Source organism: Plectropomus leopardus, chromosome 16 (genome assembly GCF_008729295.1).
Source record: "Plectropomus leopardus isolate mb chromosome 16, YSFRI_Pleo_2.0, whole genome shotgun sequence".
Taxonomy (NCBI): domain Eukaryota; kingdom Metazoa; phylum Chordata; class Actinopteri; order Perciformes; family Serranidae; genus Plectropomus; species Plectropomus leopardus.
In genome coordinates, this window is record NC_056478.1 from 4,148,465 (window position 1) to 4,173,799 (window position 25,335).

A 25,335-nucleotide genomic window follows, 5' to 3' on the forward strand; every position below is an offset into this window, starting at 1 on the left:
GTGTGTGTATGTGTGTGTGTGTGTGTGTGTGTGAGAGAGAGAGAGGTCGCCAGGGGCACGTGGCTGTGTTAAATACAACTGCTGCGTCAGGAAGTGAAAGGTCAGCATTTGCCAGAGTGGTGGGACTGATGACACTCGTACGGTCTCTTCATTTAGGGACAAACTGTCAGTCACCTTCATGAACCAATGATGGGGACCAGTTCCCTTTTTTTTTTTTTTTACGTGGAGGTGTGGAGCGACGATGTCTGAAAAGCTTCCACAAATACTGAAAAGGGCAGTTTAAAAATGTATTATCAGATCAACAATATGAACAGAACTAAACAGCAGTAGGATTGTGTGCAACAGTGCTTATTACTTAAAAATGAGTTTGAATTTCAAAGTGGAAAATCTTCCACAAGGATGAGCTGATCTGAACACACAGAGTGAAAATTAATATTTCATGCACCGGTCAATTTTATTTATTTATTTTTAATTTTGGCTATTTTGCCTTCATAACATGTCTTCTTTTAGAGTAAAAAAAACATCCAAAATACACATTTAAGTTTAAGATTTTTGTTATGAAAATGTAGGCAAAAATGTTCTTTTTAAAATAGATTATGCCTCATTTGCACATTTAAACATAACATTTCAGAAAACGTGATTCAGAAAGAATTGTCGTAGTTTGGTTTTATTCATATTTTTGCTCAGGTTTTAAAGGGTTAACTAAATAGAGATGTTTTGTGAGAATATCTGTTAGTTAGAAATGATACCCGAGTGTCTTTTTTCTTTCTTTTTTGGTCTAAAAATGTATTGAACTTTCAAAAACTTTACTGAACTTTACTAACTTTAAAGATAATTTTCTTAAAATTAGATTTTTCTCGTACTCTGAGCCAAAAATCTCAACTTTTGGGGTGCTTAGATTCACCAGACTTTTCAGTTTTATTCCTATCTAGAACATTTTCTTTCTAAAAACATGGTTAAAATGTATTTTTTCTGGCTGATTTATGGAGTTGTAAAAGAGATATCCAAAATCCCGTCTGTAAAAACCTTTTACTCCAATATACCAACAAAGTGAAACAACAGTTGTGTTGATTTTGTTCTGAAATTATAAGGAAAATAGACCATATGTAACTAGAATCGTTTGCATATTTGAATATCAGTCATCTGAAAACTAGTAATACAAAAGTGTGATTGTCTTTTTGTAAGTAATCAACTGTGGAAGTTTCATGGTGCTTCAGGTTCAATACTGATAATTAAAATCTTTATGCAGCTTTATAGACCTCCATAATTACAACACTGTGACTGATTTGTGATAAATGTTCATGTTGCAGAAATCAAAACTGATAGAAAAGCTGCAGATGCATGTTTGATAGAGGCCATAATTCACAATGCAAGAGGCACATTAAGATATCAGCTTTCTGGATTAATGTGTTTGTGGCTGTTGTGAATCATTAACGCAGGGAAGGACCGCTCTAATCGAATAATCTAATGTGGATTACATCAGAACGAGACATAAGGCAAAAAAAAAAAAAAAAAACTTTAGGAAGCAATTTCATAAAGGGTGTGGATATGTCTGGTAAAAGATAATAAAGCTATATGGTTTCAGGAGAAAAGACAATGCAATTGTTGAAGTTATGAAGTCATAATGTACCATAAAAACAAATAATAATAATAATCAGGGTGTTTTTTTTAATCATTTTAGGCAAGTTCTTTGTTCTTTATTCCCACTGATGTGATGTGGACCTGTTATATTGCTTCTTATATTATTTTTATCATCTTTTATTGAATTTATTCTTATATTTTTAAAAACCTTTTACATTTATCTCTCTTTTTAATCTCATTGACCTTTTGTTTACGGTTTTTTATTCTGGCCTTCCTGTTTGTTGATGTTTACTTTTTTATTTTTTTATGATTCCCTGAGTTCTGTCTGTCAGCACTTTGTAAACACCTGTTTTAAAAAGGTGGCATATAAATGAAGTTATTATTATTATTATTATTATGAGTTCAACACAGACTGGTGGATTTTTTATTTGGTCGTTAATCAGTAACGTCCTGCAGAAAATTCGACATGTAAGCGATCACGTGTCCCTGGTTGTTCATGACCTTTGACCCCTCTGTGGCCCTGTGCACAGACACATGCTGCAGAGTGAGGTTGCCTCCTTGTGGTCATGTGAGCCAACACAACAACAACAACAACAACAACAACACTTTTGGGGTCAGGATGACAGGTGATACATCAGTGACAGACGGAGGCCTGGAGGCTCAAATTTGGCTGCACTGTTTCACCACGTTATGAAGCCTGTGAAGTGTTTCACAGATTGCAGGATGGTCTCTTGAAGTTCTTTGCCAGGGGGGCACTTTTGCAAAATGACAGGAGCCCAGTATAAAATAATGTTAATAATATTAATCAGAATATATAATAAATGAACAAATTGCCTGCTTTTAATTTTTGGATGTTAGCTGTCCTCACTCGTGTTTGCCAGGAAGTTTCTCCAGTTGCAGCCCTACACAGATCAGGTTTACAGGGGCGTCTAGGATTTGAGGACCTTTTTTTAAAAAATATATATGTATTTTTTAAATAAACAAGCTCCATTATAATCCTGAGCTCTGGGAGGCGCTATAGAGCCCCTCTGGCAACTAAAAATGTATTTATGAAGTCCTTCATGCCAAGTGCCATCAGTATCCTTTTGAGTTTTTAAACCAGGGACAGACGATGACCTGAAGCTGTCGGGTTAAGTGTCTCTAATGACGTGTTTGTGTGCTCTGCTTTTACTCACTGATTGTTTGCAGTTTATTTTGCTGTGTTTGGTGGGCCAAATACAAATTTCTACTCTGGTGGACAGTATATATTTTATTCTATTCTAATGCTTCTCTTCGTGCGATCTGGCACTGTATTTACGTTTAAAGTACAGAAGCACAAAAATAAATAAATTTATTGTCATTGTGAATTTAAAAAAGGTCAGTGGGCCACCTGGCGTATAGTTGTTAAAAAGACAATTTTAGTCGACACATACGAGGTTGCATTAACTCCCTGTCGGCTGCAGGATTTCTGTACAGCAGCTGAAGTTTAACTTTGCAGAAAGAGAGGTGAATATGCAAAAGCAACAAGCATGCCATTTTTATCATATGGTTTAAATTTGGTTTCAGTTCCTAAAAAGATACTTGTGATTTCACCACCCTTCAAATCCATGAGGGTAAGTGAAAAATCTGGGATTGTATATGTTTCATCAGATCACTTCCTCCACCAATAATGTTTTCGCTCCTGTCTGTTTATTAATTTGTCTTTTATTGTTATTGTTATTGAAATGTCTCAAAAACAAGGCCTGGATTTTATTACAGCTCTGTGATGTTGCAAAGCAAAGCATACAAAAAAATGTGTTGAGTGAACAGGATTTGGGGAAAACGTGCACTTCAGACATCATATGCATATAAGATATATTATATTGCACGTTCATCTCCTGATTCACATCTTGTCAGCTGTTACAAATAAACTGAATTAAATCATTCTAAGTTAGTTGATGTTTTAAGCCTCTCTGCATTTCACAATAAAGCTACACTAAAGAAAACTATGTTAAGGCCATGTGATATAGATTTTTTAAATTTTCATCCAAAAAACAAAATTCAGTAAACAACAGGCCGAGAATTAGTCAGTCGTCTGTTCAAGTTTTTATATCATCACACTCTTCACAGCAACAACTCGTCTGTTCCCTTAAATCTGTGCCAGGAATCTAAGTGAGACAAGTGCTATATAAATAGGAGAGCAGATTATATACCAGCGTCTATGATTTTTGAAATAACACCATCGTATCAAAACAATGTATATTTTAGCGTACAACTAAAAACAGCTGGGAATAATTCCTTATTTATGCAGATTGAATCATAATCTAAATTTAAAAAAAAAAAAGTTTTTTGTTTTCCTCATGGAAATGAATCAAATGCAAAGATATAGGCTAATTATGTGTATATAAAATTTTCTTATACCCCTTAAAATAAAGACAGCCTTGCAACCGCCTGTGATATTTCGGGTACCCCTATAGGGAGCTGGAGCCAGTGTGTAAATATCATCACACTCAGAAACACTTCATTGATCCCAAGGGGGGAAATTATGATTCCTTACAGTCCCTCTGGTGCCAAATATAGAGAAAAATAAAGAATAATTAAGTAAAAAACAATAATAAAATAAAGGCATAAGATTAAAAAATTAAACAAGTGTATTAGCAAAAAATGATAAAATAAAAATGTGTGCATGATGCTTCAATTTTACACCGATATATGAGAAATGCAAATTTTTAAAAATGTAAAATATGTTTTGAATGCTGAGTGTGTAGAGTGTGTATGTGTATATATAATCACAAAATATACAAATATGTGCATTATGTTACATTACTATGTACAAAGTAGAATGTCAAGGTTTTGAAATACAAAAAGTATGTGCATTATGCTACAGTGAACAAGACAATATGTATGTAATAAGAATAATAAATATATATACACTTTATGCATCATATGAAAGATACATATCACACTGAGTTAGGTTATGGTAAACAAAACAAGACAGTGACTTTAACCAAAATGTGGTATATTTTGCAATTATATAGGTATTTTTTGGTAATTTTCAACAGAATGTAGAGATGTAGTGATATTAGTTTATGATGTAGATGTATGTTTGCTTTAAAGTAAAGACAGACTTGACAGTTCAAAAGGTCAGACAGAGATTGGGAGCTTGTGTTTTGTTGGCCGACTGCTGCAACATGTATGCATTACATAAAGACATAAAATGCATCCTTCACACAAATATTAATTAATATCAAAATAATTGAATTACAGGAAATAACACCTTGGTGCTGTTCCCTTTTTCAGACAACTTGTGCAGTGAGAGGAAGTGTGTAGCTGTGATGCATTTCCTTGACAGTCTCGTTTAATGATCAATGTTGCATTTTGATCTCTGACTGCCCTTAAATTCCTGTAACTCACGAGGTTTCATTCATTAAGCTGCATTCCCCTTCTTCTCCAACCCTTCCCCCATTTTACTGCCTGGCAGTTATTTGGAAGAGAAATGGACGACTTCCACCACCAAACGGCTCCCAGAGAGAGTGGGTGTGTTAGCTCAGACATCTTGTTACACAATACCGCCGCAAAGATCAGAAAAAGTCGCCAAAAACGCAAAATTAACACAAACCGCTCGACCGTTTTCATAAAAACAAAAACAGTTCTAACGGCTGTGAATCCCCCTCAAACACGGTGGCCATATTCTACATCCGCGCGTGTAAATACGGAAAAATAGAGCACGAAAAGCGTTTAATTAACCCACAACAGACTTTAAAATATACTTTTTAAATGCGTGTAATTTCGGGAAAAAATCGTAATAAATGTTATTTAGCGACGAAGTAATCATGCAGCAATGTGTCCTCTCCTACAGCAGGCTGCCATTTCTACCTCCCCTCTGAACACACACACACCGCGTGTATCCTTCCGCAGAGGGCTCGCGCTTGTTCTTTTTTTTTTTTTGAGGGGGAGGGGGATTCACACAAACATGTCCACGCGACGAAACAAAACAAACGAAAAATAATATAAACGCACAGCGAGATAAATAAAGTCTTCGCGGTTGGTTATTTGTTGACGGAAAACGCTGTTCCGCGGGGACGACAGGCACGCCGCGCACTATTTGTCGCACCGCGGAGGGGTACTCGACGCAGCCGGGACTTTGTGCGCGCGGAGCTGAATGGAGGCAGCCTCTTCCTGGTGGATAAACAGTGACAGCTACAGGGCAGCCACCTAGACCCACCACACAGGCTCTGGCGCTGCCCTGGCAAACAACACCAAAATGGCTTCAGACAGTACACACATCGCGCAGTTGACTTCTGGTGAGTAAAGGAGATCCGAAAATGTGTCACTGTTGTTTTAATATCCCCCCAATTTTCCTCGGTGCCCTCTTTCTAACGCAGCTCCCGTCCTCTTCTCCCCCTCCAACCATACCAGAACTGTACTTCCTAATAGCCCGATTTCTAGAAGCTGGACCGTGTCAAAAAGCAGCCGAGGTTGGTGTTTTTGCATTTTGGGATAATTTATAACATGTACGAAATTGTCATGGGGTGTAATTTTGTATTTTTATGCTATTTTCAGACCCTGATAAGGGAGGTGGAGGAGAAGGAGGTAAGCAGTCAGCACTACGAGAGAGATGCTTCTCCCTGCACTGTACTTTGTGATGTTGCTTTTACTCTGATTTGTCATTTAGTGTTTTAAAACATCACTCGACACATTTATAACGCGGATGATAACAGCCGACACTGTTTTTCCATCTCAGCTGCTACCCATAAGGCTGGACTGGACAGGGCAGGAGCACCCCGGGACGTACGAAAATTTGGTAAGGGAGCCCTATAACTGAGGAAAAAGTTTTTAGAGAGCAAAATAAAAATTGAATTTCCCGCAATTTTTAAATCAGGTGGTGGAGAAAAAAACTGCAAAGCACTTTGCAGGGCGAGCTGCCTGCACGTTGGGGCCGCTCCGGGGCACCGAGGACTCGGGTCCACAGCCTGCTGTGCACCGAGGTGTGCGAGTTTGGTGCCATGCATGTCCAAAAGGTTGTAATAGTTGTTGGAAAAATGTGTGTGAAATGTTGATACGTCATGAGTGTTGTGGTGTAGGAGCGCCTGGATCCGGAGGAGGGACTCCCTGCGCCACGAGCCAGAGAGAGATGGAGGCGCTCTTGTCCTGCAAGAACCATAATTTGTGTGCATGGGTTGAAAACACACAGGGGGCAAGAGTTAGAAAACAGGAGTTTTTGAGGAGAATATAAACAGTACATACAGTAAAGCTGGAGTTGCAGCGCGCATTTTTTAGGGGCAGCTGTCTGGCGTGGATACATTTTTTTTGGAGAGCTGCTTCCTCTTCTTTGGGGGGTTTTTGGATTGTGGTGCAAGCTCGGATGGAGGAGAGATCAGTTAATGTGAAGATGCGAGGTAACGTTGAGCTGATATCTTATAATCGCGCTATTAATTGACGCGCTAATTGTCATGTAAACAAACAGGGGCTCGCCTGAAAGCGCCGTTTACGCATGGGGGCGTGGAGAGAATTAATCATCGCGTGCATATTTATTATTTTTGCCAGTTTGCTGAAAAGTGTGAACCCGTACTTTTTTGGGGGGGTTATTTTTATTTGATTGATATTTTAACATTAATATAAAAATTACGGCATATGGCGTATTTAATCTGCGGCATTTTTCTGGCTTACCCGCTCTTTTACGCACACGGATGAACACCCGAGACTAGATCGCGTGTGGTAGATTCACCCAAATGTCAATTTATACGTTTAAGACATTATTGACAGTCTTTCTGCCCGCCTGTGCTTTTTTTCCTCTCTCTTCCTGCTTGGCTCATTCGGCTCTCCGTTCCTCCTCCTCCTCCCTTTCCCAGCAGATCAGCCTGCCTCCTGTCTATTGTGCATAATTTCCTCTATTAGAAAAAAAATACTGCGGGTGATTTTTAATTATTAGACCAAATAGAAACATATAAAGGGGGCAGGGGCGCAGGATCGGGCTGTTTTGTCCGCGGTTGTAGGCTGATGTCTGGACTGCTACAGAAGGGGGTTGGGCAACAATGAGGCTTTGGCTTCAGCGATATTTTAATCATTAACGATATTAATTGTGGTTAATTAATTAGGGCTGATTAATTAGATGTATCGCTATTTGAATTTTGCATGTAAAACACAACGGGAAAACAATGTTAACAATTTTAAACCTATTTTTGGTCAAAAATAGCCTGTTTTCATTCTAACTACAATTATAGCCATTTATTAATTTTAATTTTTAATTATTTAATTAATTAATTATTTATTATTTTTTAAGTATTAGACCTATATTTTCAGGGGAGTAATATCTTAAAGAAGTGATTTTTATAAATGTGTAAATATTTGAAATATAATATAATTTTTAAAATGTAGAAGGATACTGGGAAGCTTGCGTAAAGGGGCCATGTGCTTTCTGGTGCTGCTGTTGTGACTCGTGATATCATTACCCTTAAGATGCAACTAAAATAGAGTAAATTGTTATTGCACATCTCTCTGTCGGTGTGTGTGTGTGTGTTTGTCGTGGCACTGCATGCACCTGAGAGGCTGATATTAGAAACACTGATCACGTCTCTGAACCTGCAACAGTGTTGAAAGCAATTAAGGGGTCATTAATTGTGTGTGTGTGTGTGTGTGTGTGACAGAATACTGTCAGATAAAGGAATGGAGAAAAAAATGTGTGTGATTGCAGTAATTGTTTAATTTCAGGCTCATTTGACCCCGTTCAGATATTTAAATGAGATGTGTCTGTAACAAAGATGATTACCTGCACGTCTGGTTTAAATGAAAATGTTTAAAATAATCCTGAAATGAGCACAGTGCTGCATGCTGCATGTTTATCTCTCTCATCCCGTCGGCGTATCGTTTTCCAGTCACTCAGACACGTGTGTTTCTTTGAGGTAGGCCGTGCAGGAGTGTGCCCATGTGTCAGTGAAATCACAGACTCGCTGTGTTTATAACAGTGTGGCTTTCATTCTGCTTCATGCTCGTGTTGCATGCCACACCCCCTTCACTGCTGCTTTACTGTGCTGCAAAGACAAACATTTTGACCAAATTTCAGCATTTATGTGTTGCAGATGCTCTTTTTTTTATCTTTCCCCATTTTGTGACATAGATATTTAATGATTGATAATTGTGTTGGTGTATTTGAAATGATGTCAGTCAGTAAGAAAGGTTATTGTTTTATTTATTTTTACCTTTGTCCGTGCTCGATTTGATTCTGGCGAACTCCTCAGAGAATAATAATTGATTTGATTTTTTTTAAAGGGCACCTTTACTTTTGAAATTCTCAGCAAACCATCATGCATTTGGGGTATTGACCTTGTTTTTGTGCTTCCCCTTATTTTGCTGAAGATACATTTTTGTACTCGTGTGCTTAAGAGTTTGAAACTAAATGGACTCAAGCCAAAGAACAACCCTTTTCATCTTCAGTCGCTCGTAAATACTTAGTTATTCCCTTTTTTCTCAGTCGCTCTTGGAACAGAGTCGGACCTACTGAAAATGTTTTTCTTTGTATTATTAGTTAGTTTATGGTGTAATAATGTGACACATTACTATGGTTGTCTGTCTAGGGAAGTTTTCTTTTCCTTGCAACAAAAAGTGTGGAGCTGTAGGGTTCCCATGGTCATGGGAAATCTGGAAAGGTCATGGAATTTTATAATCACATTTCCCAGGCCTGGAAAAGTCATGGAATTAGTCGAAAACATTGAAAGTTTTGGAAAAGTCATGGAATTTTGTTGTTTTTAAAATGTTTCCAGCATATTTATTTCTTGATGGTGGCTCGCCGTGATTAAAACATCTGCTGCCACATATTGATTTTATATTTGTGGAGCTGGACTGTTCATTAGGAGTGCTATTGGAATATACAGGATATATTGCCGGTTATTGATTACACCACACTGTTAGAGTGCAGAGGGTACTCTGGGCACAGACGGAGCAGCAGTGTAATTGAAACTTAACCCTTTATTACACTGGGTCTAAAAATGGGCCTTTTGCAGCAGCTGCTCCTCTCGTCCATCGATCAGATCAGCTCTGCAGATCAGCAGATCAATCATCCATCCAGCGACTTAATTTCCTTAAACTGCTGCTGAGGGTAGACTCAAGACGAGACCTGTGAAAACATCCGAATTTAAAGGTGGAACAAAGATTCCAGTCCTTGAAAATTCATGGAATCAGAGAAATTCTTTACATTTTTTAGAAAAGTCATGAAATTGAATTGTGTGTACTGAAATAAATAGTTACAGTAATATTTTGGCAATTACCTTCCAGGTAATGTGACATAATGCTGAATTGATCGTGGAAAACCTGGAAAAGTCATTGAACTCCAAAATCGCATTTCCCAGGCCTGGAAAATCTGTGAAATCAGAAAAATTCTTGAAATTTTTGGAAAAGGCTCAGGATGTTGTCATGTGTAATGAAATGAATTACAGTAGTATTTTTGTGAATATCCTTCTGTGTAATGTTACACTGCGGCAAATTTTCTGTCAACTGTTGATGTAACGTAGCTCTAATAGAAGTTGATTTGTGATGTTTTGTTTACCATCACGTAGATTTTTTCAATTTCTCTCAAAAGTTGTAAAATTTCGTCCATGAAATTGTGTGGGAATCCTGGCGCTCGTACAGCTTTGATGTCACAAACCAGCATTTTGGTAACAAAGTGTCTTTAACATGCGTTCCTTTTTCACTACACCACCTCGCTCTCCTTGTACTTGTGTTTCATCATTTACCATTGTGAACATAAGCTGAGCTACATTTGTGTGTGTTCAGGTGAAGCTTTACCGGCACATCAGTCCAGACCACCTGCTGCAGGTCTGCTCCAGAGTTTGTCCGCTGCTGGAGAGGGAGGTCCCTGCCAGCGTGCCTGGACTCACCAGCCTGCTGGGGGCTGGCAGACAGAATCTCCTCCGCACCAGCAAGAGTGAGTAGACACACAGTGCATGTGCACATGATGAGCTACTTTAATGCACACATATGCAAACACACCCTCTCAGGCTGCTGCACCTCTCTGCACGATCTGCACACTAACAGGATTCATGTTAATACATTCTTTCATGCGCTCGTGCAGATATCAGAGAGCATGCACACAGAACAAGCTCGTATGCCGAGACAAGTTATACAAACTATATATCTATGCATGTGTCTCTTTTTTTGTTGCATTTTCATTTGACAGTTTCTGATCTAAAAATCTTTAAAAAATGCCTTAATAGAATTAAATTCTCCTAAGTCAGGTGTTCAAAAGTCTTAGAAATGCTTAAAAAAGGGAAGAAGGATTTTATGACTTTTTTTCCCGACGTTGCGTTTTAAAAAATGATTTAATTTTTTATAAACAACTAACTGAATGCCTGTTGCATTAAAGGGAAAGTTCAGATTTTTTGAAGTTTGGAGTAGATTTTAGTCGGCATGCCTTCAGTTTGGAAAAGACGGCTGGAGTCTCACATGGAAGCTAAGCAACTCACTGCAACAAATTATATTTTAGCCACCAAAAAAAATTCAGTTTGACTTTAAGTATATGCTACCTTGAGAGTATTTTCATCAACCTTTCTGTCAGATAGCCTGATGCGATGGTGAAGCTCTCGTCAAAGCCTAAAATCATCACAGCTGGCTGAACACAGGAGCTGCTGGTCTACTGCTGCTCAGTTAGTTTGTGTTGTGTGACTTTTTGGTAAATCTAAACAAACCCTTTTACACGCCAAAGTCCGAGGCAGCTGTAGACCAGCAGCTCCAGTGTTCAGTGATGTTTAATCACTTTTTTTCTAAATGGAGTCTGGCTCTGAAGAGAGCGATATAACAGCTTCATTTTCCAGTTGGAGATCACTGTCTGATATGAAAGTGAAGTAGTGAAAATATTCTAGAGTGCACTTAAAGTGATGTTTGTTTTAGGAGTCTAAAATATTTTTTGTCGCTGACCCCTCCACAGCAGAAGATTTCTTAGCTTCCATGTCAGACTCCGACCTGCTTCTCCAAACTGGGGGTGTGCAGACTGACATCTACTGTGTGTAATATACTGATTATGGATAAGTACCTCATACAGCCCCACTTCAAAAAATCTGAACTATCTCTGTAATGTCACACAGCTCAGGAGAGTGGAGCCAACAACACTCATAATTTGTTTCCAGCCGGGATGCTCAGAGCAGAGGATCCTCTGTCTGATGGCTGTCACTGTACCCCGGACAACAAGGGGAGGCGCAGCTTTAACGAAAACTGCCTATTTAACCAAGATTTGCAGCACGGCTGAAACCAGTGAAGGGCAGTGCGTATGAGACCTGGTGTATTTTATGCAAATGTTTTAAACCCGATACAATGGGAGTCAAGGTGGTGGACTCCCACATGCAGAGTGAGGAATACAAAATTAACAAAAAAAAACACCCACCATTTTCATCTAGTTAATGAGACCGATATTTGGAACGGATATGCATTTACAATAAAAATAAAATCTTTCTGTCAATGTTTAGAATTTTGAATATAACAAAGTCCAACACAAAACTTTGATTAAATACTTTTAGCAAATTTTTGATCAAAACAGAAACTTTCAGCATCATATACAAATTCACAGCAACTTTTTTATTTTTTATTTTTTATTTTTATAAAGTCAAGTAAATAAAATATGAATAAATAAAAAATAGCTCCCAGAGGTTTCACAGAGTCAAAGTTCCTCCCATGCTGACATTTTCTCTGTACTTAATTAATTATTTTTTATCGGTAATTATCAAAATAAAATACCGATACAGATAATCGGCAAAATACTAAATATCAGCCCAATAATTGACCAGGCTGATGATCTGCCATGAAAATTATGTTTTATTGTACAATAAACATATGGACAAAATTGTCCTTAACCTTAAATAATTGCTGATGGTTTAATTTTTTTCTCTTCAATTTAGGTTATTGTACAATTACTGGAAAATCAAACAAATGGTATTAAATAAATTCTTACATCTACTGTGCCTTAAGCTGTAGGAACCCGGGGTTATATGTCATACGTGCACCCGCTCCGTGCCTGTGTGTCTTCATGCGTCTCCTCTGTGTTTGTTTGTCTCCAGACTGTAAGCATGTTGTGTGGAAGGGCTCGGCGCTGGCTGCGCTGCACTGTGGACGACCACCGGAGCCGCCTATTATCTACGGGAGCCCTCCTAATATCGGTAAAGAAAACATTTGAATTCTGCAAAACAAAAAATGAAGATTCAGTCGTCTTTACTGTTTGTTTTTTGCCTTTGATTTTCAGTCTATGAGTCAGATTTTATGTACTTTACTGTGTTTTTGCTTGCCAAGTAGCATTTGACAGCAGTGTTATTATTGATTTTCTTCGCAGTGTAGTTCTGCGCAGGGTTTTCTGCTGTCACGGCCCATTTTCATGTTCTTTGAAATCCTTTATTAAATGAGTGGGTTTTCATCGATTTGATTTCTTTACATATGCAGATGTCCTCCTCACCGATGTGTGTGTGTGTTTTTTTTCTCGCCATCCAGTCGAGACGAGCTTCAGCCGTCGACTGAATGGCTCCTACCGTCTCCGGCAGCTGGTGCCCACAGCCGTGTACCAGCACATGAAGATGCACAAGAGGATCCTGGGACACCTGTCGTCCGTGTACTGCCTCACCTTCGACAGGACGGGACGACGCATCTTCACGGTAAGGCTGCAGTCTTTGTGTGCATGTGCGGCGTCATGGGAAGGCATACATTCATTTATTTATTTAAAAGTGACTATATACAGTTAAAAACATTTGATGCACCGTGCTCAGAGCTAATTAGCATCTGCAGTCCCTCAGCAGGTCAGAACAAAGACACAGCACAGTAACGTAATATAAAGTTGTGCAAATTTTTTTTTACACATAATCATTTCGATGCATACGTTGTGTACGGTATGTGGATATGACCTGGATCATTTTTGCTGACCTCGATATTGCCTGTTGTGTTTACATGTGTGTTCATTAACATAAGAATATAACAGTTTAGTCAACATGATGCCAAATAAACAGCAGGGTTTTCCCCGAATCTCTTTTTTTTTTTTAATCTCTCCTCTCTCGCCTGCTTGCCAAGTCTGAAGAAAAATAAAACAAAATTTCAAAGACGACACAGTGTAGCTTACGGTACCCTGCTGCTGCACTTTTGGAGTGGAGGAGGCACATTTCTGATAGTCTGCTTGTCTATTCCTGACAACAAGCCAGAAAGTTGGTCATTTGTAGTTTTCTACCCTCCAAAAACTTCATTCTCAGCTCTGTAAAGTCACCTTCAAATTTCCCGGCTCCCAGGCCGTTTGTCCCCGGTAGCCGACTGCAGCACACCGGCAGGATTATGGAGTTAACTGAGGTGTTCCCGGAGCTTTGCTAAGCTTGTCTAGAAGTCTCAAGAGGCCTGACTTTCTGTTGTTTTTGTCGGCTAAATTGTGAAGCAAATCTCTCTAAGTAATTTTGGGCTACTCCTATAAAGGTACTTTAGGCAAGGCAGCTTTCTTGTATATCTTAAAGGAACTGTGTGTAAGATTTAGGGCGATTTAGATTGCTTTTTGCAACCAGCTAAAACTTCTCCTAGTTAGAATTTCTTCAGTGTTCAGGTTTTTATCAGGAGCCGAAATATCTGCAGAGGTCTCTTCCTCTCCTACACTAACAGATCAGGTGATTTAAACCAGTGAAAACACTGAATAAAGCAGTTTAAAATTGAAAGTCATTGTTTCTACTATGATGTTTGGCCTGTTGCAGATAGGCCGTAAGCGCAGCGCCTGCTTATGTTTGTTCACCTTTTTTCACCGATAACTGAAGATCCAGACGTTCAGGAGGTTTTAACCGAGAGCCGAATTATCCGTAGAATAAATCTGTTTCACGTTTTTAAAAAAATCAATGTTTTTTCAACTCTCAGGGGCTGTTAACTATTGGAGATGACATGAAACCGCGAATGTCCCTTTATAGAGTCAGTGTTTGGTTTGTCCATTCTGGGCTACTGTAGAAACAATTTTGCAGCAAGGTGATCTCCTCAGACAAATATAAATATGTAGATAAAAAGAGCTCCTTCTAAGGCAATGGAAACACAACAATTCATTTTCAGGAGGTTATAAACAAAAGAAAATATACTTATTATATTATATTATATTTTTGCCAATTTATCCCCCTAAATCCTACACATTAGACCTTTTAACAAGTATTTAAAAAACTATAAAAAAAAATTTCATATTCTAATTAAAATGTCTGCATATTCTTTAGTTTTAAAATGTTAATTTCTCATTGAAAGTGTGTAATTTAATTTAATAATTTCATTAGTATGCTATGATATTATCATTAAATCAGTGGCATAAAATAGTCACAAAATGACAATAATATTGTTTATCGCAATATTTCTGAGACAATATATCGTTGCACAGAAGTAGTTATCGTGACAGGCCCGGTGTTGTGGTGTGTTTGTTGACTTCGGCTGGGATGTATCTCGCTGGTGTGTGTGTGTGTGTGTGTGTGTGTGTGTGTGTGTGTGTGTGTGTGTGTGTGTGTGTGTGTGTGTGTGTGTGTGTGTGTGTGTGTGTGTGTGTGTGTGTGTGTGTGTGTGTGTGTGTGTGTGTACTGGCGTTTAAGCAGCGGATTCAAAGTGATTTCAGTGACATTGTTGTGCGCTGGTGTTTGTTTAGGGTCACCTCTTGCTTGCTGTGTGTGTGTTTGATTGTTACAAGCTGTCTTCTGCTTCCCAAGACGAGCGCGGGTTCGTATTCCCTGCTGTAGTTCTGGTAGGAGGTAATTACTGTTTACCTTCCTGTGTTGGGACACTTTCGCTGAGTGACTCACTGTGAAAAACGGGAGAAAATTCACACATCTTTGTAGTATTAAGTTACCTTTTAAGGAAGTGAATCAAGGACCTCCCCTTGTCTCTTTTTAAAGGAGGAAGCTGACCTTTGCCCTCTGGATGCCCCTTGTGTAAAAGTGGCTTTGTTCGCTTCCTTTTCGGTGTGATTTTGTCAGAGATTCGGCGCAGCTTAAGTGTTAAATATTGAACGAACAATGAGATGATGTTGGTTTAATGTCGCCGTCCTTCTGTTTGGATCCTTGAGTCAAACACTGCCTGCTGCTATACACCATTTTCAGCTTTCACTTCTTAAATCTCTAAAAATGGCTGGCTGCTGAGGGAGAGGGAGGGAGGGGAGGAGAGGGGAGGGAGGGGGTTAGATTGACTCCCTCTGTCTCTCTTTTCCTCTTATCTCTCTTTCCACCGCTCGTACACCACCCGCACTCTCTCTCTGTTTCTCTCCCCCGTCCCTCATCCTGCGCTGCCCCTCCTTTGTTCCTTTCCCTCTCCTCTCTTCTCCCCCCTTCTTCTTCTTGCCATTTCTCATCATAACTGGAGAAAATGTTTCCTCTGAGGCGCTGGCTAAGTGCCAGAATTAAAATTCATTCTTGGTCTCCCTCACTTTCTCCTTCTCCCTTTTCTCTCTCTTTCTCTCGCTGTCTCCTTTCATCACAAGATCATTTTTATTTATATATTTCCTTATTTTCGGATCTCTCCTCACTCTGCTGCAGTGGAAGACAGACTGATTGATCATCTTATTTAGCCCCAAGCGTTCGCCACGATCATTTGTGATCAATGAGCAAGTGCATGTAGGTTTAGTTAAAGAATTGATTGGCAAACAGCCACATCGATTTGCGTGATATAGCTTTAGAAATGGCTGCAAGCTCATTATCACGGCCATTTGGAAGGACAAATTAGACAAGCTGGTTTGCATTGTTTGCAGCTTTCATGTCTGTAGCAACAAAGAAAGTTTGTGCAAAGTCTTTTTTCCTAAACCTGCACCGGCGTATCGTTTTTTTTGTCCATCTTGCCACAGCCGTACTTTGTCCTTGAGCTTTTTCTGAATCACTAAGGGAGCGCTCGCTGTTTTGATCAGTCCACATAAAATAACAGCTCCAGTCTGACTCTGTTCTGCTGGTGATGGAGCGAGCGATTATGATTTATTCTGAGGCGGGGGTTGGTGTTTTCATCTCACATTTCCTCTAAAAATCTATGCTGATGCTGATAGTGTGGTCCGTCTTATAAAACACTTTGCAGATATAAAAGGTTTCGGCATGTTCTGTAACTTACTGGAATCACGTCAGTCTGTCAGGGGAAATCGTCCGACCACGCTTAATAAATTATATTTCTAACATTTCATTTTTATCCTCAACCTGCCTCATTGTGTGAATTTCTGTCCTTTTTTTTCCTCCCAAAAGTCACTTCTTTGTTTCCAGCTTGTGTAAATCACACAAACTATTAGATTATGTCACGCTGCGTTTTTCACCTTGACTCTGGCTACCTGTTGGTTTTAAAAATGATTTTTGAGATTGTAATCATGGCACAGATGGATCTGGCACCGTGTTGAATCACAAACTCTTTAACCCCTTACAAGTTGGATCAAAGCCAGAAAGTCTGGGTTACGTCCCGGAGGCTGTTTCCACGTCTTCATTAGGGTCTCAGTCGTGCATTTTGCAGTCCGGACCTAAAAAATCTGCCTCTGGGCAACTAAACTTCTCTTAGATGTATGGATTATTTATCATTTATTGTGTGTTTTTTTTTTTAAACATTGCTTTTGTGCTCCTTTTTTAGCTTTTCACTTTCGCTTTTACTTCATTCATTACTCACAATAAGTATTCTATAAACGGAGCCACCTCTCAATAATAATGATAATAATAATAATAATAATGATAATAATAATAAACCTTATTTGTATGCACCTTTCATACAAAAAATGATGCCCAATATGCTTTAAATGCACCAAGTGCTTTACATGAAAAGACATAAAGACATAATAAAACCTGCATGTGAAAATAAGAGAAGATCAGAATTAATACACAAAATGCATCTTCACTTGATAATATGAGTGAAAGCAATAAGAATAAAAATAAAATGCATAACATAGAGAGATAATTTTGATGATAAAACAAAAGCAAAAAAAAACAACCTAAAAATAGAGTTCGAAATGCAAAAACTTAGGAAAATACAACATTTTAAAGAGGTGCATCAGTGCGGAAGCACAAATTAAAATGCAAAGGTCAGAGCTAGTTAAAGGCTAAGTGAAGAGAAAAGTTTTTAGTTTTCTTTTAAAAATATTTATTGTGGTGGCCTCTCTGATATCTATAGGCAGTGTGTGTTTACTCGTCTTTTTTGGTGCACTCTTCCTCACAGAGCGGACCGTCGGTCTCACAGCGATGTGAAAAATCTCAGTTCTGAACTTCTGTGTAGTGACTCCGTTTGTATTTGTTTTTCTTGTTGCTTGTGTTTAAATGGCATCTCAGTCGACATTCACTTTACCTTGCTCTGGTTTGAGGAGCCATTGACATGGCTGCAGGAGCCGCTGTGTGATTGTATGTAAGAGGAGGGCGTTCTGGAAATGTTTGGATGAATGCTGCTGTCTTGGTAACTTTTGACATTTCTTTTAGTCTGGACTCTTCCCTCAAGAGGCTTTGCCTTTTGCAAGACCACCATTGTTAAAACGCGTTTGTTCTGTCTTGCCTTGTTAAATAAAGGTTGAATAAGAGAAAGTAAAATAAACCTGGAGGTGGTGACTCTGGTAGCTCAACACAAAGAGCACGTACCATTAAGTCTGAATTTTTGCTGCTGAATTCCAGGTTCAAGTCCAGTTCAGGGCCCTTTGCTGCAGGTCTCCTCCTCTCCGCTTTCATATCTGTCTCTCTGTCAGTGAGGAGCAGCGCTGCATTTATGTCTGCACTTTGTATGCTTTTTTATGTGGTAGCCTTTATGTACAAGACAAATTACCCCATGGATTAATAAAGTAGTCTAGAATATTAAATTAAAAACAAAGCATGAACATTTTTAAAAAATGAATTCTTTAGAAAAAAACAATTTCCTCAATAACCCACATTTGTGTGATTTGTTCAATAATCAGCATAATGCACAGACGGACTGTAATTTAGTGTATTGCAAGCATTACAAAATAAAAGAACAGAAATGTAAGTGTACTTTTTATTTTTAGCTGAGTTATCATAGTTTTTTTTTTTTTTTTTTTTTAATGTTTTTATTTTTATTTTGCTTTTAATTCAGTTTAGCTCAAGTTAGTTTCCAGACTGGATTTGCTTGTTTCCATTTAGTTTTATTGTTTAAAAATGTTTAGTTATCACTAGTTCTGGTGTAAGTTTAGGTTATTTTGATTTTAATATCGGGGGTATTTGTTAGGGGTGTATTTTAAATAAGTTTGTAAACAAGTGTAACAAAACAAACGCAACACTTTTATGAAGGCAAATGACTCCCAGTCTCAATAAAACATTTGCACCAGTGCATCATTATGCAAACTGACCAATTCACAAAAACAACAACTTAAGACCTTTATTGTATATTCTTGGTTTATTTTAGTGAGTTTTGTAAGAACACAATTCCTTATTTTCTGAAGTCTGTTTTTATTTTTCATTTCAGTTACTAAAATGTTTTTTTAATCACCTTATTGATGTTTTTAGTTTAGTTTTAGTTGAATATAATAACCTTGGTAAGCGGAGCTCTTTGTGTTTGAATGCATACTTTCTGTGTAAACCTCGAGTCCATAAACTCACACCACAGTGACATCACTTCCTGTTGATTTGGCACTGATTATTCTAATTGGGATACTTTGAGCTTTAGTTAGCCGCAGATACTCAGGTGAAGGTTTTTACACGACAGCCGCAGTGTTCACGTATTGTCCTTACTGGTAACAATCAAATTAATAATGTGCATGTAAACACTTTGAAATGTTCAGCGTTCACTTTTCGACGCGCCGCAGATGAATCACCTCTATTTTCTGCATCTGAAGAACCTCATTTCCTCCTCTGTTTGTGTTCCAGCTTTGTCAGAGTGCTGACAGTCTGCGGCTGCAGAGTGCCCAGATATATTTTAAAGTCTTTTTGAACTTGACATGTTCAATTTGTCTTACCAGAAGCGAGGCAGAGGCAGACACGCCACTTCTCAAACTTTATAAAATACCAGTCTTCACTCACGTCTGATAGCTGTATCGGCGGCGCTTTCTTCTTCTTCCAGGGCTCAGACGACTGCCTCGTGAAGATCTGGGGAACAGATGACGGGCGTCTGCTGGCGACGCTTCGTGGCCACGCCGCTGAGATTTCCGACATGGCCGTCAGCTACGAGAACACCATGATCGCCGCTGGTTCCTGTGACAAGACCATCAGGGTGTGGTGCTTACAGACCTGCGCCCCTTTGGCCGTCCTGGAGGGTCACGCAGCGTCTATCACCTCGCTGCAGGTAAGAGGACGCTCGCTGTGTGCTTTTGCATGTTTGTTTTTGAGTGTATTTGGTTTCCTCCAAAAAAGGAGTTTAAAAGCAACTAATAACAATTTTAAAAGAGGGCTATTATGCCTTTCCTTATTTTCTTTATATATATTTATATGTGTCTGTAAAAGCAGTACATTAGAAAAACTTCCTCAACTCAAGTATCTGTCTTAGACTAAATTTCAGCCAAGCGGAGGTTTTAGTTTGAGTTCTGCATGTTGATTCATTTTATGCTGCCAGATTCTGCATAACTGTTTTCGATATAGGATGAAAAAAGCACCACCATAGGTTTTAACTGTTAGTAGATGAGGTCAAGATGAAACCTCTAACATATGAGCAAAAGATGGCACGACTGGCTGATATCCAGTATGTGATAAAAGCCAGTATTATTGTCATCAGCAGACTCATTTTTACAATCAAATTTGCATAATGGTGCCTGTCGTGAAAGGTTAGGGCAGGCTATGTTTTTTTTGTGTGTTTATTACCTTTCCTATTCTGTCTGTGGCATTTAAATTCAAGCTGTTTTATTCCCACTGAAGACACAAATAAAATTAAAAAATAAATAAATACATACATTTAAAAAGTAAATAATTAAAATTAAATAAAAATAAAATTTAAATAAAGAAATATAAATAAACAAATAAATAAATAAATAAAAATAGATATTGCAAAAAAAGAATACGATATTTCCTGAGACAGCTGGACATTGCAGTGTTTAGAAAATGTTATTCAAAAAAGACTTAAAGTGTATTTGCTGTAAATGGATTTCATGTTACTGTTTAAACTTTTAGTGAAAATGTAGGCACCTTCCCTGTCAATTTAAGGTGAAAAAAGCCCCAAAAATATTTTAGAAAATGTATTCAACTTTCAGTCACTCCTGAAAGTTTCAACACTGCTTTTTTCTTGTGTCTGTATCCTGCTGTTCGGTGACAGTTGGTTTGCTTCTTTACGGTTCATTAGTTCGTCCTGTGTGATTTCTGCGTGCATGTTTATAAACTGCACGATGCCATTATGAGGCGAACGGAAAAAATGCAAAGCAATCTTGCTTGATTAACCAATATTGTGCGGTGTACCACATGTAGTTTATTTTGAACAACAAGCCATTTAAAATCCATCCTGCAGCCGAAATTGTCCCTCAGGCCGGACTTTGGACATGTCTGTAATAAAGGAGCATGTCATCCGGATAGACGGCACGACTCATTCTTTGGTTTTGAATTGTTTCTGAAGAACAAATGAGGTTTAAAGAGGACTGAGCTACATTAGTGTTTGGATATGAGGCAAAACTTTTTGGTCGAATCTGTTTATTGTTGTTTTTTTAGTGTTTTTATGGGATTTGTTGACAATATGAATAAAAGAGAACGTTGCAGATGTTATCCTGTAAAGTTTCAGACTACACAGTGTTTGGCCTCTGTGTTAATATCTGTTTAATATTTTCTGCGCTTTTATTTTTGTTTTGTTTGTGTATCTGTGTTTTTAAGCTTGTGTGCTAATCTCACACCTCTCCTTACACTGTTACAGATGTTTTTTAAGCTGACTGCGGTTAATTTTCTTAATTTTGCCAAAGTGTTAGCAACGTCTCTCGATCGCCCATTATACTCAGCTGTAACCTCTAATTGGTTGTCTTTGCAGTTTTCTCCCCTCTGCTGCGGCTCAAAGCGCTACCTGTCGTCCACCGGCGCTGACGGCACCATCTGCTTCTGGCAGTGGGACGCACGCACGCTCAAGTTTGGGTGAGAAACACATACAAAGTGCACACAGGATGCACAGTTTCACCTGCACAAGTGCCGTTCACACCTCCTGCATCGACACTTTGTTCAGCAGTTTGCCAGAAAACCTGCTGCTTTTGTCATATTTGTGTATCATAACACAAGTTTGCTGAGTTTGTAGTTTTACTTTGTGTTATCTAGATGTTCTTAAAGACTGTATGAATTTAAGCCGCACAAGGATTTTGGATGATATGTCACTTTTTTTTTAATGGCTACTGACAATTTCAACTTCCATTTTTCTGCAGTGCTGCCTTCAAAAATAATTAAAGTTCTATAAAGCATAAAGGAAGCCTTTAAAAACTGGGATTTCAATTCAGCACGTTTCATTTTAAATGTCTCTTTTTCACCCCCCCCCCCCCCCCCCCCCCCCCCCCCCCCCCCCCCCCCCCCCCCCCCATTCTTTTGTGCGTCCAGTCAGAGGCCCAGTAAATTCACAGAGCGCTCCAGACCTGGCGTCCAGATGATCTGCTCCTCCTTCAGTGCAGGTGAGAGCGGCCCGCTTTTGATTTTCACGCATGCTTCGAGACCACCGGAGGGAAACGGCAGCAGAAAGAGCTGAAAAAAATGTGCACAATTAGCCCAGATTAACTGAAGAGCTAGCACAGCAGACAGCCGCTCTCAAGTGGGCCTGCTGCTTCGCACTAAATGTGGGATGAGTGTGCTTCACAGTTGTTGAGTCTGTTTCTGTTTGGAGGTTAAATTGACCTTGAATGTTTGAAAAATTATTTTTAAAGTTTCTTTTACAGAAAAAGTTTTGCACTCACGAATACAAGTTAACATTAACTTTTAATACAAGTTTTGCAAAGTTTTGTCTCCCCATGGTTTGATTCGTGAAGTACATATTTTTTGGAGATGAAAAAAGTAAAGTTAAAAATTGACATACGGATGTTGCACAACGTATACAACAGTAAACATGTCAACTAAACTTATTTAACAACGGATCAAATACCCCCCTCCCTGCTCCAACTTAAAAGACAGGTAAATTAAACAATAGATAAATAAATATAATAATTATGATAATAATAGAAATAATAATAAATAATAATAGTAATAATAGAAATAATAATAATAATGATAATAATGATAATAATGATGATAATTATGATAATAATAATAATAATAATCTTATTAATAATAACAATGATGATGATAACGATAATAATAATGACAAAAACTTCAGTATATGAGTGATGGACACATATTGGTACATTTGAGAAACAGTAAATAAGACATGCATATGATTTTTTTATTTTCATTATCATTTATGTTAATATAAAAGTATTGGGATATATGCATTTATCTCACTGATGCTGTTGTGTGTGTGTGTGCGTGTGCGTGTGTGTGTGCGTGTGCGCGCGTGTGTGCGTGTGTGCAGGCGGTATGTTCTTGGCCACAGGAAGCACGGATCACATCATCAGGGTTTACTACTTCGGTTCAGGCCAACCAGAGAAGATCTCTGAACTTGAGTCCCACACAGTGAGTCCACCGAAAAATCTTTGTGTCAAAGTAACTCTGTTTGTCTGTGTCACAGTAAGATGCTTCAGAATGTTTTGACTTATTTATCATCAAGTTTAACTAAAAACTTTTTTATATTTAGTTTTTGTCAAGTTAATTTTAGGGCAGAGCACACATGGTCATGAGTATTTTTGTAAACGTAGCTATTTTTATGCATTTTGGCTTTCCTTTCACGTGCAAACTGCATTTTAGGTCACTGAAAACTGACCTTCTGTAAAACGTTCAGGGTGAAACTCTGTTTGCAGTGCTGACATACAAAAAACACAGTAAACTGATTTTTTTGGCTTGAGACTTCAGAGTATCTCCGTCTCACAGGACTGAGCCAGTTCAATCATTTTCAGACGGGTTTGATATCAGGCTGAACACCAGAGCGGACCAAATTTTACCCGGTGTCCCACTGACTAAGCAGCTGCTCCTGAGTGGAACGTAACGACACCGTGTCCCGACAGACAACATCATCAGACCACCGCGTCCCATTACGCAACATCGGAGTTTTTACGTGTTTGCACATAAATGTAGAGTTACTCTTTCACTATACTGAGGCGTCACAGAGGTCACTGCTCCAGGAAACCTTCAGGTCACAGCTTTTCTCAGGCCTCTGATTGGCCGACACCGTCTTCCTTGCTTGGCTTTAGGGTTAAGTTTATATATCGCTTCCTGATGGTTTGACAGCACATCAGTTGTGTTTATGTGTTTTCGATAGAGATTTTTTATAATAGTCTGTGTGGAAAGATTTTTTTCAACTTTTTTTCCCCACAATCTGTTTACTGATTTTTTTAAAAATAGGACAGTTAAGGACGGATAAAAAAAAAGATAAAATTTGGTCAATCCAGTAAATTTTAAACAAAAGTGTGAGTAGTAATTGAATTAAAGAGCAAGACAAAACTAAGACGGGACTAAGGCAAGACAGATACTACAAATCAAACAATATAAAACAAAAATTAGAAAGAAAATAAAAAACAGAAGAACGTGTTAATATATGTATCCAATAACAAAAGTAACATAACGTATTAAAACATATTATAATGTTTGTCGGTCGGACAACTGCCTGTCACCTTACAATTTAAAATACATGTTTACGGTCAACTGAATTTTTATTTAGTTTTAATCAACAACAATACGGTGTGTACATTTACTTTTTCTTCAGGTGTATATCACACTTGTACACATTATTTTAATTTTTAAATTACATAAACATAAAAAAAGAACAACACAGACATCCACTCTTAAGTGTACACGGTCAAATCTGTCAATAGGAAAGGAATATAAAAATAAAAATAAAGACAATTTTTTTTAGAACAAATGAGAAAAAAAACCCTAAAAAAATAAAGATAGAAATAGAAACTAAAAATAAAACCCCTGTTTACAAAGATACAGTTGTCCGTGTGAATGAAGCCTTCACCTTGAAAATAGTAATTTGACCAAAAAAACAAAACTTACATTAAACATCCACTTATTTGCTTTTTCCCCAAAGCTTTCAACTGTATTTCATGGACTTCCTCAGCAGAGCCTGCTCAGTTTTCTTGGAGATTAGTCATTATTCTCTAAAACAACTGAGAAAACTGCATCAATTGAGGAAGTCCATGAGATGCAGGTGAAAGCTCTGGAAAAAGCTAGTAAGTTGGCCTTGAGTTGAGATATTTTTTGGTTTGTCAAACAGATGATTTATTGGTGATACACGATAAAACGCTCATGAATTGAAAGACTATCAGAGGAAATTTTTGTCGCCTATTATGTTGTTTTTGACTTTGCTTTTGTATTTTTTTTTTACCCAGGACAAAGTCGACAGCATCCAGTTCTCACACTGCAGTGACAGGTAGGTGTGCACAGTTGGTGTATGTGTGCATGTGTGTATTGTGTGTGTGTGTGTGTGTGAGAGAGAGAGAGAGAGAGAGAGGACGTTTATTAGAGCGTGTATTAAATGGTAACTAAAGTTGGTGTTTCTGCTGACACCATCAAGTCACATTACAACACCCAGAGGCTCCATACAGACAGCAGTGCACACACAAAAAATTAACCACACCTATTATAAAGCTAACAGGACACATACACACACACACAAACACTTGCACATATCATGCACTCTGTGAGTGTTAAATTGCGTGTGCCTATGTGGAGTTTGCAGAAAAACAAGCTCAGCTGTAATTCCCCTGGGTCGCTGTAATCTCAGCAGTGAAGGAAGGAGACTGTCTATGCAAAAAGGAGAGTGGAGGAGACGGAGGAGGAGGGGGGGAGGTTACATACAATTAGTGTATCCTGATGTGCACAGATGAAAGCGTTCATTGTGCTGCAGAAA

At 38.3% G+C, this 25,335-nt stretch overlaps 1 protein-coding gene across 1 annotated transcript in view; it reads left to right on the forward strand.

The window, feature by feature from the left end:
- The first annotated feature begins 5,738 nt into the window (after nucleotides 1-5,738).
- Nucleotides 5,739-25,335, forward strand: part of LOC121955539 (pleckstrin homology domain interacting protein) — a 60,907-nt gene continuing 41,310 nt past the window's right edge. The window contains 12 exon segments of the mRNA XM_042503546.1: nucleotides 5,739-5,843; nucleotides 5,959-6,017; nucleotides 6,103-6,132; nucleotides 6,284-6,343; nucleotides 10,309-10,459; nucleotides 12,582-12,680; nucleotides 13,006-13,166; nucleotides 19,510-19,731; nucleotides 21,388-21,488; nucleotides 21,939-22,009; nucleotides 22,900-23,000; nucleotides 24,815-24,855. Of these exon segments, the coding sequence (XP_042359480.1) occupies nucleotides 5,804-5,843; nucleotides 5,959-6,017; nucleotides 6,103-6,132; nucleotides 6,284-6,343; nucleotides 10,309-10,459; nucleotides 12,582-12,680; nucleotides 13,006-13,166; nucleotides 19,510-19,731; nucleotides 21,388-21,488; nucleotides 21,939-22,009; nucleotides 22,900-23,000; nucleotides 24,815-24,855 (1,136 nt within the window). The 5' untranslated portion in view covers nucleotides 5,739-5,803.